Source organism: Camelus dromedarius, chromosome 33 (genome assembly GCF_036321535.1).
Source record: "Camelus dromedarius isolate mCamDro1 chromosome 33, mCamDro1.pat, whole genome shotgun sequence".
Taxonomy (NCBI): Eukaryota; Metazoa; Chordata; class Mammalia; order Artiodactyla; family Camelidae; genus Camelus; species Camelus dromedarius.
The window spans coordinates 10,713,222-10,731,499 of record NC_087468.1 but is presented as its reverse complement, the minus strand read 5'-3'; the positions used below and the strand labels follow the sequence as shown (position 1 = coordinate 10,731,499).

The 18,278-nt window shown below is 43.9% G+C and overlaps 1 protein-coding gene across 3 annotated transcripts in view; it reads right to left on the bottom strand.

The window, feature by feature from the left end:
• The window catches only part of TMEM131 (transmembrane protein 131), a 138,404-nt gene extending 135,365 nt beyond the window's left edge, over window positions 1–3,039 (bottom strand). For 2 of the 3 annotated variants that reach the window (XM_064481886.1, XM_064481887.1), the window contains exon 1: window positions 2,373–3,039. In XM_064481886.1, coding sequence (XP_064337956.1) covers window positions 2,373–2,553 — 181 coding nt within the window. In that variant the 5' untranslated portion in view covers window positions 2,554–3,039. The remainder of the gene's footprint in view (window positions 1–2,372) is intronic. The other variant, XM_031441147.2, reaches the window with a different exon arrangement.
• Between the last annotated feature and the right edge of the window lie 15,239 nt (window positions 3,040–18,278).

Below are 18,278 nucleotides of genomic sequence, written 5' to 3'. Positions count from 1 at the left end.
TTAAATTGCAGGTAAAGTCTTAACTTTGAAAAATCAGGCTGGTTCATACTACCAAAATAAACACAAAAAATCCTGAGGATGTAAATGGACAAAGTGAACTCAGCTACCTTCAGAAATCTGACCAGATTTTGTTGAGGGGAGGGGCGGGGGGTATTATCAACATCATCCTTTCGGGGCAAATGGTGCCAAACTTGTGGAATCACATTCATGTAAGAAAATCAATCTCATTTCTCCTACTTACTCAGACAAACACTACTAGAATTTGATCAGCAAGGAGGTTGAAAGCATAGGCCATTTTTGGAGCTACCCTCACGGAATATTTGATTAGAACCAGATCCATTCACGATGGACAGAGTCCTATGTCCTATCTTAGTATAATTACCATCAATATTTTGAATCGCTAATTTCTCCATTCAAATTGTTCATACAGACACAACATGGGCCACAAGACATGTCTGATTCTGCCAGGACCACGGGCTGATTCAACCACACTTTTCATCCTTGTACACCCTGGAAGGCATTCTTCTCCCCTGACCCGTATATTTATGCGTATTACAGAGATGTACTAAAACTTAGAAACTATCCAAACAGGAAATTAGTAAATATAACTTAGGCTGACATTTCTCAAAGGATTTGTTTGCTTAACTATATACAGAGAATTAGCGTATAAAATGGCTGTTGGAAAAATAAGCAGCAGAATGATAATTCAAACTTAATGTTTTACTAGACTCAATCATTATTTTATTTCCCTGTGCTAATGGCCCATGAAGATAATCACTCACTCAAACAAACGTTAAATGCCTACCATGTGCCTGGCGTGGTTCAAGGTAAGCAAAGGAAGAGGAAAACAAGGATGCAATACCTGCCAAGGACTACTTTAAACTCGAGGAGACATGCCCATTAACGTACTGTACTAGTTCAGATTTATTGGACACCAACTACCCGCCAGGCTGTACTGAGCACCATGGACACACATAAGAACAATCATCTAACTGCAGATCTGTAATCAACGATGAAGTATGACAACCCCAAGCCTGACCACTCCTAACGCAGCAATATTTCATTCAGGAAATAATCCTGCCTCTGTCAATTAACCCTGTCTATGGACGGCAATTCTCTGAAAAGCTTCCACCTGTGTTAACCCAGACTAAGGATGATTAGAGACTTAAATGAGTTAAATGAGAGAATGTAACGTTTTGAACCACCACCAAAAAAACCCCAATAAACAAGCACATTTACGCTTTAACATTAATTTGGTTTGCATTTGCTGTTGCCTTCAGTAACAATAAAAAGCAAGTGACTTTAAAATAGAACAACAACCCTAAAGTTACTGTGGCAAGAAATTACTTTCTTTGCAGTGGCAGTTTAGTGTGAAACGGAAGCTAAACTAACAAGTTTTGCTTAGCTTTTTAAAAACCATTCACTTTTAGTGATTTCTCCATGAAGGCTCTGAGGCCACTCAGTTCTCTAGGCTCAAAAAACAGGTAGTGCCAACAAAATTACAGACCTGGTCTTCTAGGTTACAAAATAGTTTTTAACCCTGTAGAAGCCCCGGTTTTACAATCATACAACACTAATAAGCGTTTTAAAAATAGGGGTCAGCCCTTAATTGTAAATTATAGATAAAGGTTTGGAAACTAAAAACTTGACATTTGTTTTTAAAGTCTTTCACAGGAAAGACAATGACTCCCAATTACGTATTTTGAAATATGTAAAAAATATAAACAGGCTTTCCATAGCTTTATAGAGCTAAATAGAATTGTACGAGAGAGAGAGATGTTAGCTAAACAATCAACACTGCAAAGCGATACCGGAGAGGGAAACCGAAGAAATAAGATTCCTTCCCCAAGAAATGCTTGAACAAATTCAAAGTAAAATTTTGTAAGTTGTTTTGAAGACTTTCCATCAGTCTGGCTATTTTTACTACATTTTACAGTGAGCTCTGTTCGCACGCCGTTATTAAAACCGCAACCAAGAAAAAAAGTGTCCTAAATTTGCTTATTAATAGCAATCAGGTCTAAAAATACGCCCCTCCTACAGCGTGGGCCAAGTAGCAAGAATATACGAGAACTCAGGAAGTTTTGAAATGGCAGTGACAGGAGACGAGAGGGAAGACAAGGGGAAGGAATCACGGAGAACAAGAGCAACTCAGTGCGGCCAACGCCGCAAGTTGGCATCCGAACTGCAAGTTCCCGGCTCGGGACGGGACTCGACCGAGCAACTTCACGCCGGACGGAGGCCCGCGCTCGGCCGCCCTCCCAGTCCCGAGCCGCAGCCCTTCCTCCCCGGTCTCAGCCCGGCAGCGGCCTCCGCTAGGGCGCGGTGACAGCCGCGGGGCCGGGCCTGGGAGATGCCGGCCGGCTGACACCCACCTTCCTTCTCGGCCCGCGCCGCGGCCACGACGAGGGTCATCACCAGGTGCAGCGCTCCCAGGAGGCCGGCGGCCGCGCTCCGCGGGCCCCCACCGCGGCCGGCCGCGGGCTCCAGACCGGCGCCGGCGGACGTGGAGGCGGCGGCGGCTCCTGCTGCTCCTCCTCCCGCCCGCTTCCCCATCCCTGCCGGCCGCGGGCCGCCGCGCTCGAGGTCCGGCGCGGTCCTTCTCGGCGAGGCGGCGGCGGCGGCGCGGGAGCCGTGGCTCGGGCTCTGGCCGCGGCGCCGGGGGCGAGAGGGGTTCCGGGCCCAGGGCTCGGGCTCGGGCTCCGGGCGTGGGTCTGGGTCCGTGCGTGCGTGTGAGCGAGAGTGTCAGTCACGGCCTCGGCCTCGGCATCGCATACGAGGAGTCGAAGCGGAGAGGCCGCGGGTCAAGCACGGCGGACGGCCATACTGGAAACGGGCAGGGGCCGCGGTTTCTGGGCGCTGGTCTGCGAGGGGCGGGGCGCGGCCCTGGGCACCGCCCCCGCCGTGCAGTCACCTGGGCGGCCCGCCGCTCAGCCTGTCCGTCCCGGAGTCCGTGGGTCCGAACGCCTCGTCCCGCTCTCGGAGGCCCACGGCTTCAGGGGCCAGGCAGGACGGGGGCAGCACAACCGCAACCCGTCACTGCTACCCTGTCGGGGAGGAAGAGGTGGGAGGAAGGCCGGGGCCCAGCCGCCAGGACTTGTGATGGCGGCTCACGCTTCGCGGAGGCAGTGACGGCAATCACGTGGAGGTCTGGAGGCTAGGCCGCGCAGCCGCCCTGGTGCGGGGGCGGGGCCGGGGCGGGGCTGCAGGGCGCTGGGGGAGGCTCGGCAGCCGCTCCGAGTCAGGACAAACCACCGTATCTCCGGTACTGCAATGCGAGAGCCTTCCAGAGGGACTGAGTGCGCATCCGGACCTTGAGGCCCAGCGCGGAAAATCCATTCTAGTGACTCCTCCCGGCCTCTCAGCCGGTCCGGGAATACCCCGGGCTTGATTCAGTTCCTGGTGGCGCTGCCTTGAGGACGGGGACCTGCTCTATTCATGCTTGTATCCTTCAAGACACAGAACCCAAGAACGCGTCATGGAATCCTCCTGCCCTTGGACTGTGCCCACTTTGCTGCGGGAAGACCCTTTGCTGTGTGCGTGTGTGTGTGCATGTGTGTATATGTAAAGCAGCAGTGACTCTGGAGTGGGAGGGCAGATTGTGCTCCAGAAAAGTGTCCAGTGTCTATGCCGGCTTCCTCGGTCTTGGAATGATTCTTAAGACGTTTTATTAACATAATTCCTTCAAGGCCCAGTTCAAACGCCGCCTCTTTTATTTAGTCTCCTTCAGGAAGCCACCTCATGTCTCTTGGATGCCTTTTCCATCTTAAGTCGACGTTTTGATGCACAAACTCCCTCTTAAATCAATCAGTAACTTCTCCTAACTCCTAATTTAGTAACTTACCTTAACTTCAGAGCCATTTACTTAGGCTTAGGAGGATTTGTTGACTGAATCGTATTTTAAAGGCCACGTCTACCTCTAATACGTCTCGGAACAAACTACATGGGAAAATAAAATCTAAGAAGACTTACAAAAGGAACTCAAAGTGCTACTGTATGCAGTAGTCTTTGTCAAGGAAGCAGTTAAATTTACTTTATTAATGAATTAATAGAGTTTAATCGCCTTACCCTGAGTTCGAAAAGCAATTTTATTTTTCTGTATATGAGTGTCAAAATTGAGTAATCAAATTTTGTTCTTGATGTAATCAAACGGATAATTAGTGTTATCGCTAAGTCCTCTTTTCCATGTTTGTATACGCCTAAGGTAAGAGATTTCTGGAAGGCTTTTAACTCACTGAAGCAATCAAGCCCAAGGATAAGTAACTGAGTGCCTTAGCTGGGTCAAATTAACTTCAACCATGAGAGGCTCAAGTTCTCTTACGCAGGAATCAACCCAGCCCTATGATTAGCCTGAGGCCCAAGAGCCCTCTGGGAACTAAACATATGTCTACGATTGGAGTGCAGACACATACAGACACGTTTGATTAGAGGCTTATTTCCCATGAAGCCAACGAAGATGTAGGGCACCTCTCTTGCACAAGTTTCTTCCAAGGCCTTGGGTCTGATTGTGTATTTATAAGCTTGTATTCTTGTTCTTTAAGTCCCCTCGCTCCCAACAGCTGTGTAAGTTTTAGGGCCTAGCATACCTGAACCTCCCCTGTGCCTGATGGACACTGAGGGCCAGAGAGGTGGAGATGGATGTCTGTCCCCTGGAAAGGACAGTGAGACTGCTGGAGACTAATAATAAATGAAGAACTTACTGGACAGCTTGGTAAACTGGGGGAGAGCAGCTAGAGTTGAACCACCATCACTCCATCATCTCCTCTGCCCTGACAGCCATGTGCCTTGGGAAGAAGAGGGGCTATCACCAAGGACCCTTGTGAAACTCGATTAGCGTCAGCCCTCCCTAATCCCCTTTCTGGGAATTGGAGAGACCCGGGCATTTAGCAGGTGGAGGCGGGCTATTTAGCTGGCAGAATCAGGGAAAACCAGCTAAACCAGTGGTACTCAAAGTGTCATCCCCAGACCAGCAGCATCAGCATCACCTGGGAACTTGTTAGACATGTAAATTGGCACGCCATGGTCCATACCTGTGGAATCAGGAACTCTGGGTTGAGGTCCTGCAGTCTATGTTTCAACAAACCATTGGGTGATTCTGATATGCGCTGAAGTTTAAAGACTTGCACTGAGTCGATACACGCCAGGAACTACAAACTGTTGGGACCTCTCACCTGCTTCTACTTTGTTCTCTACCCAGATTAGTAAACTACTATTGGAAGCAGAATTAAAAGGGACTCAGATGAATCTGGGCTTAAATCCCAGCCCTGTCTTTATTAGCTGTATGATGCTAGACTAATTACTCAACTATTTGGGCCTTAGTTTCCTCATCCTTAAAATGATATCTAGTAAACTTGGGGAAATTAAAATACATATTAGGCACAGTGGAATTTTCAAAGATCATTCATTGCCACTTCATTCCATGAAATATATGAGGAGGCTTACAAGAATACTTTCATTGTAATAAAAATATGTATGAATTAAAATTTGGGACCAGGAGGGGAAAATACTTTTGGAGTTCGCGGGGCTCCGTCTCACTGGCTCCCTGGTATTTGACACTGTCTATACTCTTTTTTTAAGCCCCAACTTTATGTCACCAGCCAGACTTCACTGTCTCTATTGCTGCTCCCATTCAGGCATCTATAAGATGTCTTCAACTCCCATGAACCCCTAATCTTCTCCCCAAACCTCCACCCACAGCTTCTCCTGTCTCTCAGGGAACTCCAACCATCCACTTGCTATTTCTCACCACCTATATGGTACACTCTGGGATGAGCCCCATTATCTTCTGCCTGGTTTTCTGCAAGAACTTTCTAACAGGTTCCCCCGATCCCAGCTGTAAAAGGAAAAAATTCCACTTACAGCCCTTGCCTAGGAGATATCAAAATGGAATGCTATGTTATACCTCAACTGGTTCAAACCCACCTAAGTTGACAAAGGACTTTGAAGGACCCCTAGGCCAGACCTTTATTAGACCTAACCAAAGACTTGTTCCTGTCCAGTGAATGAGGTGCCTTGTTTTATCCAGCACTGTTCTTTCCTGTCCAGGGTGCTGGTTTTCAGTCCTTAATTAGCATAACAACTATGAACCCCCTTTCCTCTTTCTGTCACTTAAAAAACCCTTACTTTTCCCAATTCATGAATTCCTCAGTAAACTCTTTCACTGGTGTGTTTCCTTGCCTGACAAGTATATAAACTCAGCTTAGCTTTTTTTTTTTTTAATTTCTGGTAGTGTTTGCTTTCTTTTTTGACATAAATTTGCATGTTTATAGTCTATTGTCAATACAGCAGCAGAATGACCATTTGAAACATAAAACGTCTTGTGTCCCGCGTGCAGTGGCTCCCATCTCAGGGAGAAAGCCAAAGCTCTTCTGATGGTCCACACGGTTCTACACAGTCTGGCGCTCCACGATCTTTAACTTCCATTTCTGCTGCACTCCTCGGGGCTCAGTTAATTTCAGCTGAACTGAACACCACTTTGTTCCTCAAATACATCAGGGATGCTCCTGCTCCAGGGCCTGTGCCCCAGCCCTTCCCGCTGTCTGAAGTGCTTTCTCCACCCCAGTACCCTGCTTGCCTCACTTTCTCACCTCCTTTCAGTCTTCATGCAGTTGTCGCCTTCTCAGTGACGCATACTCAGGTCACCATTGTTAACACTGCAGTTTAACATACCCACCCTCAAGTTCCAATCCTCCTTACCCTGTGCTTATTGGTCTTTTTTCTCCATAAAATGTATCACTTTCTATAACACTATATAATTTACTTATTCATTATGTATTGTTTTTATCTGTCTCTCACCCCCATCTTTTTTGTTCACTGATATATCCCAAGCTTCTAGAATATATGAGGCTCTCAGTAACACTTGTGGAATTAATGAATGGATGGATGAATAGATGGATGGATGGATAAATGATACCAAAAGACAGAGATAAGTAAGATATAATTCTTTCCCTCAAGGGAACTTAAAGTCTAGTGGGTCAGACAGACATGTACAAGATGTAACAGGAAGGAGTGAACCAGAGGAGAGAAGAGAAGGGGTATTAAATGAAGGCAACTCTAGGTTCTCCCAGTGTCTGTTTATCCAGCCTTTTCAACCTGTCTCACTGATGCTTCTCTATTTTCATTTTTCCCTTACCTAGTTCGGAGTACGAGTAAAGCCCACAGCAGTAAGTGAACTAGAAGAAGTGTAGCATGCTAACAATTTCCTTCAACATACAGAGTAATCTGCTCGTTTTGTCGGCTGTGTGCCTCATTCCTTGATAGGGTTCCCTTGGCGTTATTCTTAAAAAGAGAAAAAAATCAACTCACAAAGCCCCAGGTTTAAGTCTGTTCAATTACTAGGTAAACTGCTGTAGCCTAGGGTAGGGCAAAAAAACCTCAGACAGGTTCGTGCTGCAGGCAGAGGACAGCAGCTTGTGAGATGATGGGCTGAGTCCACTGTTTATGTGGATTTCATTCTATCTGAAGCTCTTTACTCAGATGTTCCTCAAGAAAAGTAGCTGCCTTTGCACTTTCCGAATTCGTTTGAACTAAGTCCTCATTAAAGAATATAATTGCTACCACATTCACACCTCTACTAGTAAGTATATTGCATTTGGATGCTAGAATGAACTGTGGTTTTCTTCAATATTTTCCTTCTAAGCTGACTGACATATTTTGTACGCTATGTATCTTTCTAGCCTTCTTAAGAAATAGTTCCATGGCAAACATCCTGGTATGAAATAAAAATTTCAGCCTGCCATTTCAAATTCTCCAGGACAGACTCCAGTACCTGTCAAACTTTTTCTCTCCCAGAAGACTTATTATTAATCTTATGACTTTTTGAGATGTTTCGTGTGGTTTGGTGGTCTTTTCATTAAAAGGAGGGAAATAATGTTCTTGAGGGGAGAGGATACCACCAGTATTTTCCCTGTTCCTCCCACCTCCTCTATCATTGTCCTCCCTCATACTCAACGAGAACTTTGATACTGAATTTTAGGCTGCCCTGAGTTTCTGAACTTTCCTAAATACCATTATTAAAGAAGCCTACTTCAACCATCCTTCACCAGTATTTCAGATGTCATAGTTGGGTGTGAATTAGCAGCCCTGGAAAGCCACTTGGGGGGAAAATAACATTGAACGAAGTATCGACAGACTTCGGTGTTCCTACCTCTCCCTATTATTTAACTGTAACTGTCAAAATTTTGGAAATACTCAGGAAAGGTAAGGACCAATATATTTAAGATGCTCAGATGAAGACAAGAAATGATTAAAAGATTAAAATTAAAAGATTAACGTACGACAGTAAAATAATGACATTTGCTGAGCTGAAGATGCAGCAGGAGAGACAGAAGTCTCTGTGCTGAGTCTAGCGTGAGTTCCCTAAATGAGGAATTGGCCATTGTGTGTGTGTGTGTGTGTGTAGCCAGTAATGGTGGTTGGAGAGCAGGTATCACAGCTATGACACATACACACACGCACGCACGCACACCCATGCATGCGCCTAAGCAGTGTTTCCGTAAGGTGAATTCTACCTTCTCTAAACGTCATTACTCTAATTTTTGATATTTTAAACGCAAGTTAAATTTGGTATTTTAAGTCTGGTATTTTAAAGCCACACAACGTGGCTGGCAAAATGTCTCTATGACCGTGAGTTAACAAGTCTTTGAATTATACTTAAAAATGTCAGCAAAGAAATCATCTGTGCAAGTTCTCAAGGGGAATATTTATGTTTCAGAGTTAGAATGCAGAATGGTTGGCATCTGTTTTCTATCATAAAGGTCTGATGCTTTGAATCTCTTTGATAGTACACAGGCCAGGGAATATTAATAGCAAAGTCCTTGGTCTTCATAAAATATGTGTTCTGTCACACAATGGAAAATGTGATTGCAAATAAAAACAATTCTTTTTGTTGGGGAAAATATTTTCCTTTGGACAATATGGTTTTACTCTTTGTGAATAACCTCACACCAAAAAATCCACAGGATTTTAGAACAAGAAGTGGACCTTAAACATTTAGTTGAAGCTGGCTTTGGAAGTATCCCCTCCTCTTCCAGCTATAGTTTGACAATTACGCAGCCTCTCTGTTTCCTGTTTCATTTCATGTTAATGGTAAAAATAACTACCAAAAGCCAGTTGTAAGGACTGAATAAACTAAGCTCCATGGAACTATCTGGCACACGGGAGATGCTCAATAGTGGCACTGTTGTAATAATGATTATCATTACAGAAAAGGAAACTGAGGCCCAGAAATGAAGGGAGCTGTCCAAAGTGATGGCCGGGCAGAGACATGACTCCATTTCAGGCCAGGATTTCATCTTTTGTTTCATCTTCAGGTCCATTTAATATTTTATGTATCTCCAGTGTTTTAACTGGAAGAGTGCTCTTTGAATTATGGCATTCACCTTATAATAATGTCAAAGTCTGAAGAATTAAAATTCCCCTGCTCTGTCTAAACCATGGCACAGATCAATTCAGTAACATCATAAGAGGTGTGTCCAATGATTCCTCAAGAGGGCTCTCACTAAGCCAGAAAGAGAAAGAAAAATGCCATATGAAATCACTATATGAGGAATTAAAAAAAAAAAAAAAGGCACAAATGAACTTTTTTACAAAGCAGAAACAGACTCGGAGACATAGAGTTCAAACTTACAGTTACCAGAAGGTAGAGGGGATGGGAAGGGATACATTGGGAGTTGAAATTTGCACCTGTTGGGGAGTGATGGAAATGTTAGGTATCTTGGTTGTGGTGGTGGTTTCATAGGTGTATTTATCTATCAAAATTCATCAAATTGTACATCTGAATTATGTGTAGTTTACTGTACAGAAATTATACCACAATAAAGTTGTTTAAAAACTTAAAAAAAAAAAAAGTAAAGTGCAATAAAATGAAAAAAAAAAAGGAGGGGGCTATCACGTTACGAGGCATAGCTTGACCTACCCTGAAATCACCTGCTCCAGCCTAAGCACTTTACATAAGTCAGGGTGGGCCAGGTTATGCTGTGATAACATACAACCTCAAAATCTTAATGCCTCCACACGACAGATGTCTCTTTTCCACTACCTATTTATCCAGGCCCCTGGCTGATGGAATAACCTGGGTCACTATAGCAGAGTGAAGAGCATGCTCCAGAGGGGCTCATAATGACATTAAATTATCTGATGAGAAGTGACGTTTCATCACTTCTGCTCACAACTCATTGGTTAAGAACAAGTCACGTGGCCACATCTCACTTCAAGGGACTGAGGAAATGTAACCTTTCCTGCAACTGAGAGGGGAGTGGGCAGGGTGATTTAATAGCCCTAATGACTACCTCAGGCTTTGACTTTTTTTCTTTATTTCTTGGAAAATAAGAAACAGCAACCTGAGAAAAGATGATGGAAACTGATTTCAGCTTCTCATGAATTATCCAGCTGTAAAGAACAACTTCAACTTTTTATCATTTATACTTTTTTTGGTTTGGTGGTCTAATATATTTTTATTGTCAATATTGCTGCCAGTGAAATATGAATGCTTTTAAAAGCAGTTAGGGGAATTTTAATTCTAATTGTTAGAGTTTGTACATTAAAAAGGCAAGAACAGGGACTATTTGAATGCTGCCTGAATTTTTTGATGAGGAATTTTTAGTTATCTTAGGTGTAACAATGGTTATTGATTTTTTTAGAAAGAGACTTTATTTTTTAGAAAAACATCCTGAAATACTTATGAATGAAATTATATGGTGGAATTTCCTTCACAATAATCTACAGGGTAAGTGGGGACAGTGGGTAGGGTTATAGAGAAAAAAGATTAGTTGTGAATTGATCAGTTGAGGCTGGGAAATTGATGCATAGGTTTCATTATGCCAGTCTCTCTACTTTTAGTTATGTTTGAAATTTTCCATATTAAAAAAAGCAATAATAGGTTTTCAGCTGCTTCAGCCCCAGGTCTAGCTTCTCTAGGTATGGCTAAGAGGGGGTCCTAGACCATCGCTGGTGCCAGTAGGGCCTGGCCAGGGAGATCAAGCCATCCATCCCTGGGAAATACTTCATCCAAAGAGTTTTTGGATGTGCCAAACATTTGAAACAACCAAACTTAGCCCAGGGTGGCAGCAGATAATGCCCATGCTTTGCAGCGTCTCATGGGACCTCAGAGCCATCTACTCTTGCCCTTTAAGGAGGCCGCATGCTCAGAGCCTTCTGGCACCACGGTTGCTGGTACAGCCTAACACGTCAGACTTGAGTCCAATTCTGAGCTAAACTCCTCTTCTCAGGTTACTCTGTGACCCTGGCAGGACACGAAAGTTCCTTTGGTCATTAACACAGTGCACAGAGACTTTCGATCTCTTTGAGGCATGCAGAAATGTGTGGGGCATGAGCCTGGGCCACAAACAGACCCCAGGAAGACACAAAGGCTACAGTGAACGCTCCTCCCTGCCCCCTGAGGCCCCTGGTCTTCATCCCAGATCTTCTCCCCAGAGCCAGGCCACTCTTAGCTTTAGCCAGTGCCAACCCATTCTGACAGAAGTGCTCGTTGTGAGCGTCGCCAGGGTGACATCTGGCATATTACCTGTCCTCTCTCTGTGAGCACTGCTCCCTTGCCCACAGGGGTGGCCCTCTGGTCATAGGCTTATTCTCCATGACCTTGCTTTCCCTGCCATAGCTGACTGGCTATGAACTCCTATCCCAGGCTGGTCCAATCAGATTCTCTCGAAATTTTTTACTAAGAAATATGGACATCGAGGATGACTTCTGAGTGATGTAAATGGCAGAGCTTACACATGACCATCTACAAACTTCTGCTGCAGAGTCTCCAGAGCTGCCTTGAGCCCCACTCTCCTGAAGACTGGTTGCTCAGCATTTCCAAGGATGCCATGAAACAATCCTGTATCACCAAATATATATTTGCATACATGTATAGATATTGAGCCTTCTTTCTGAGTTGAGTGCCTTGAAGGGTATGTAGGATGCCTCTAAGATGACCTCCAATTATCTCCATGTCTTTTATTCACATCTTTCTGTATCTTCCCCACCCTGACCTTGAGTATGCGCTGACTCTAATAACACTTCTAATGAATAGAACATGGGGGTGGGGTGGGTATAGCTCAGTGGTAGAGCACATGCTTAGCGTGTATGAGGTCCTGGGTTCAATTCCCCAGTACCTCCATTAAAAACAAAAAACAAAACAGTGAATAGAATATGGCAAAAGTGATATGACTTTATTTCAAGACTAGGTTACAAAAATCTCTGTCCCCACAGTTGGAAGAAAGCTGCCATGTTGTAAGTACCCCTGTAGATAGGCCCCCTGGTCAGGGCTCTAGCCCATAGCTAGCAAAGACCTGAGGCTGCCAGTAGCCACATGAGTGAGCTGGGAAGCTAACTAGGAGCCTTGAGATGACCTTGACTACAGGCCAGGTTTCGATTACAGATTTGTGAGAAACCCTGAGCCAGAAGCACCCATCTAAGCCATGTCCAGATTCCTGATAACTGTGTGTTGTTTTGAGCTGGTAAGTTTGGGGGTAATTTGTTACACAGCAATAGGTACCTCATACAAGGGGTTGTGAATATTCAAAATAAAAAGGAAATCTTAAAAACTGATGAAAATGAAGGGAGAACTAGACTAACCCAAAGTTATGATGCTAATTTTAGTACTCTGCTATCAGTATTTAATAGAAAAAGTAGACAGAAATCATAAGAACAGAGATTTACACACAGAAGAACTTGCCCTAACTGATGTTAATGGGACATTCCAACTAAGAAGAGCAGAACACAGAGTCTTTTCAAGTGCTTATGAGTTCAAGAGACACCATCTGCTGGGCCATAAAACAATCCTTTTTACGTCTATCAGGACTGAAATCATACAGTGTATGTTCTTTGACCACAAAAGAATTAAAATAAAAATCAACAACAGAAAGATATCAGGAAAATGAAAACCTTAACATGTTTGGAAATTAAACCCTTTAATGCATGTGTCAAAGAAGAAATCACAAGAGAAATTAGAGTATATTTCTAACCGAAGGACAGTGAAAACCTGGCATATCAAAATCTGTAGGATGACATTTCAGTATTGCTTATAGGGAGAAGGATAACTTTAAATGCTTACGCTGGAAAAGAAGGAAATTTTCAAATCAATGATGTAAGCTTCTGCCTTAAGCAGCTATAAAAGCAGAAAATTAAACTCATAAAAATAGAACGAAATAATTTATGAAATTAATGAAAAAGAAAACAGGCAAATGACATAGAAAAATCAGTTAATCTCAAAATCGGTTGTTTGGAAAGATCATTCTCCTGGCTTCCTGCATTACTCGCTTTCACCTTGGATCTCATCTTGACTATAAGACGTGATATTCAGCTCTGTCCATGTGACTAAGACTTCAGCCTCTATATCCTGTATCCGCTCTAGCTACAGGTATTAGAAAAATCACAGTGTCCTTAGAAGAACTAAAGGGCCATACTGGGCTGAGCTTTTAGGGACATTGTCCACAACCTGTTCACAGAACCAAGCTGGAAGGAAGATCCTCCCCAGAACCACACTGCCTCTCCCCTAGCACACAGGCAAGGCCATTGCTCTGGGTCCTGCCCGTTTCCTCTGGGAGTTGGCTTCCAAATGGTGTCTCAGACTGATTTTGTATGATTGTGGAACCCAAGTCAAATATCTATGCCCCAGTGGAAATGGAGGCTGAGAAAGTTAGGATCTGGCTTCTACAGTTGAAGGTAAGTTCACAGTCTGGGAAATCATCAAAATACAGAGAGGATGTTTAGAGGATTTTGGATGGACTCCCAACTGCCCACATATACGGCTTCCCCCCTGAGTATATTCTCTTGGATGACTATCTCCACATTCCTTGTCATTACATCACAAGAGAAATTAGAATATATTTCTAACTGAAGGACAATGAAAACTGGTCATTCCATCACTACAAGGATCCCTCATGCTACAGTCACCTCCCTCGTTTGCAGCTGAGAGGAATCCCACTTTCCATCGGCTGTACTGTCTGTTTCCCTATGGAAGCCTGGGAAATGGTGGGACCATGAACTTCTAAACCTTCTCTTAACATTTCCAAATCAATACGTTGATTTGGGAAAATACTATTCGGAAAGGCCAGCTGTATAGTTTTAGGTAGTTAGATTTTGTCATAATCTTATTCTTTGGTTGAGTAATTTTACACATGTTTTAAGGAACATTGTTTTGAATGGAAGCCCATGTCTGCTGTGGCAGTTTTTATTTTTCGGTCAGTTTCTCTGTTTTTCAGTGAAGATATGCATCCAGGTGGCGTTTACCTGTCTTTTAGAAGTCATTTGATTTAGCCTTAGATTGTGGCAGGGCCCTGGGTGCACTGCCAAGGGAACAGTCCCCCTGCTGTGCCAGTTGGCTGATTATCTGTGGTTATCATGTGTATAAAGCATCTTTATAAGTTCACATAGCTCTCTGCTCAAATGTCAGCTCAACAGACAGGCCTCCCTGACCACCTCTAAAACAGCATCTGTCCCTCTCATTCCTCTACCCTGCTATATTTATCTTTGGAGCACTTGTCGCCACCTGACACAGTATATATTTATTTGTTTACTGTCTGTCCTTACCTTCAGAATACAGTCTTCAGGCGAGAAGGAACTTGTCTCTTCCCTGCTATATTTCTGTTGCCTCAAGTGGTCTCTAACACACAGTATCTTTAGACTGAATGAATGAAATGGAGAGAATGAATGAATTCTCCTGCTGTTAATGGAGGGAGGGATGTGGGGGCAGTTTATACCTGGAGAAATGGAAGGAGGGATGGTAACGTGAGCAGGAATGACAGCAGGGATGGCAGTAACACAGGTATTGACAGCAGCTGCTCTGCAGCAGGGATGGACCGCAGGCCACAAACTCCAGTGTGCGAGCAAAACAGCTTTATTTTCTATGATCAGCCCAATTCCCATTTCGAGACTTAATTTTGGCAGGATGGGGCACTTAGCAGCAGTAGATGTACTGTCCTGTCCAGCCTTGCGCAGAGGTGAGAGCTGGGGGTCCTGTGTATCTTCCCTGCGGTGATGTGGAGGGTTGACTTCACTCACAGATGCCCGAGAGAGTGCTGCTGCCTCTCTGCTAGGACTGGAGAGACAGGGGCCCTTCAGTGTTCTCAGTCTGTCCCACCAGGATTTCTCATTCATCAGCTCTTTCTGACTCACCCACAGGGTTCTGCTACAGGGTGATTTCCCTACAGTTATGTTCTGCTTTTTAACCATGCCTGTAATTTCTGTTCTCAATTCCACAGTAAGTTTCAGTTCTTTATTCTCATCCCCAATATAAGAACTTTCCTCTGATTCTCAGCCTTAAAGGTTTGGTAATAAAATGAGGTAGTTTTGCTTGGAGACGCTTACACTGCCCTTTTTCATCATGAACGTTATAGAGCATCTCCTAATTAAGATATCTCATTTATTGCAGTAGATTCTTCCCAAATCAAGCACTTAGTTCATTTAAATGACGGGTATGTATTAGAGCCACATAGATTAATAAGGCATTACTACTTGGGTTTCTTTTATCATAAACGAATTACTCATCTGAATAAAATGTCTCCTGGAGAAAAATAAAGGATCCCAGTTTAAATGCAATCATAGCCAAAATTTCATGAGAGAAATTTTAGCACACTTATTAGACAGGTTTTACTTTAAGCACACTGGGGATGTTAATATAAAAATGTTAGGAATTAAAAGAATGCAAGGCAACAATCAGCAGCACACATTGGAATCATCATGTAAAGCCTTCCTAAAGTATGTAGGCCTGGGTCCTACCCTCAAACACCCTGATTTGATGGGTTGACCATGTGGCTTGAACATGTGAGTATCCTTTACTGCAAGCTAAGGGTTGAATCCAGCCCCTTTATTTATTTTACTGATGAAAAAGAATTGAAGCTCAGAAAAACGAAGTGATTTGTCCAACCTCACACGTGTGAAAGAAGTGGTTTCAAGGCCGTGACTCCATGACCAGGGGTAAAGCTTTCCCGGGTAATGATATTGAAAACTCATTACAAAACTCCACTTTCGTCATCACCTTGTAATTCTGTAAGTAAAAATGAAGAAATTCTTAGTTCCTATTGGAGTCAACCCTCAAATATTCAAGTTAGTGGTTCTCAAAGGTCATACTTGTGTATGTAAGAGTAAGTTGTCTGAAAAGAAAATGACTGGCAGCCCCATCAGAGAAGAGGCTGAGTTTACAACAGGGATGCAGGACGGGCAGTGGACACTATCATGGTTCCAAGAGGATGGAGAGAGAAGGGAACCAGCAACTATCACAGACGGTTGAACCTAAAGGGACTCAACTCAGAAAGACACTTGTCATATCCTAATGGCACAATGGCTGAGTTCCTTCAGGACAGGAGATCTGCCAACACAGGACTCATCTGCATCATTGATGTTACTCTCCTGAGAGTTTAAAACAAGAAACTTTGACCCTGCTGCCTCTTTCCAGGCAGTTAACTTCTTATATCCCTTTTACTATCAATTTTATCACAAGAATAGTGCAAATTTGCCATCTTAATCTCCTCAACCCCTACAAGTCATCTAGTTGGGCCTCACCCCACTATCTCTTCTGCAAAATAACATTGTTCCTTCATTCATCAAATTAATATTTATAAAGTGCTGAATTTGTGCCCGGCACTGACCTAGGCTCCAAGTGAGTATAAAAGACAGTCCTTATCTCATAGACCTTCCTTTCTGGTGGGGAGCACAGATCATCACATAGCTACCTTCTCTGATGGTGCCATCATGGAAAAGTACAGAGCATCAGGAGACAGTACCATGGGGACCTAAAGGAAGGTCTCTTTAAGCAAGTGGATGGTAAGCTAACACCTCACAAGTAGTAGCAACCGGCTTGCAAAAAGGGAGGAAAAGGTGTTCAAGGTAGAGGAACAAGAGTCAAGGGCCCAAGCCAGGAAAGAGCATGGGCAGGCAATTCATAAAACTGAAGGAAGGTGGGCCAGTGTAGCCAGAGCTGGGTAATGCGTAAGTGGTGCCAAGTGGGCCTAGGGAGACAGGGCGGGGTGAAGTCACGGAGACCCTCAAGGGCCAGCTGAGCTCTTTGATCCAAATGCACAGGAAAGTCATTGAAAGGATTTGAGCAGGGAAGAGATATGCTCAAATTATATTTTAAGAGTATTGCTGTCTGTTGGCTGGAGACTGGATTAGAATGAAACAGGAAGATCATTAGAAGTCCACTGCAGTGCTCTAGGTGAGAGACGATGGTGACTTCGAGTAGGTGGTGGACTCGGGGATGGAGGGAAGTAGAAAGACTCAGGATGTATTTTACAGGTTGACAGACGCTGATGCACTGGATGTCTGGGAAGTATGACCTGTAGATTTCCGGCTCTTGCAATTGCATGGTTTAGTGGTGCCATTTACTGAGGTTTAAAAAATTGGAAGAGTAAAAGGTTTGGAGAAAGGACAAGAGTTCCTCGTTTAAGGTGTCTGTGAAACATCAAAGGGGAGAGGTTAGGAAGGCAGTTTGATCTGTGGGTGTCAAGCTCAGAAGCGAGGTCTGGGCTGAACGTAAATGCGGCAGTCTTTGGTGTATGGTTGGTATTGAAAGCCTCAGGAATGTGGAAGATCGTCTGGAGCAAGAGAGAAAGTGACAAGACAGACCTCGAAGAAACTTCACAATATAGATCTCAGACAAAGAAGGAAGATCCAGAAATGAAAACAAACAGACTAGAGGAGGTAGAGGAAAATAAGGGGGTATGATGTCATGGTAGCTAAAGAAAGAGACAACTTCAGAAGGAGGCCATGGTCAACTCTGTGTAGTACCACTGAGGGCTCAGCTACGCTGAGGACTGCAGAGGGACTACTGGACGAGGAGGTCACTGGTGACCTTCACCAAGAACAGTTTTGATGAAGTCATAAAACAGAAGTCAGACTGGAGTGACCTGAAGAGTGATGGGAGGTTTGGTCAATCATAATGAGCATTTAAGAAAAAAGAGAAATAAAGAAGGATGAAAAAGATCAGAAAATCAGACTACATCCCTTATGTTAAGCATGAGAAATGTTTTCTGAAACTTCTGTTTCCAGGATGTGAGACTGTCCCGCTGTGGATCATGATCAAAGAACCTGAGAAACAATGGGAGATTGATTTGGAGACAGTTTTCATTGTCACAACTGTGGGTGGGGTTCCTTCTGACGTCTATTAGGTAGAGGCCACAGATGCTGCTAAACACCCTGAAATACAAAGAACAACCCCCACAGCAAAGAATTATCTGACCCAAAATGTCCATAGTGCAGAAGCTGAGAAACCCTGTTCTAAGATCATGGAGTTCAACTACGGTACATTAGAATCAGCTGGGAAGCTTTTCAAGCATGCA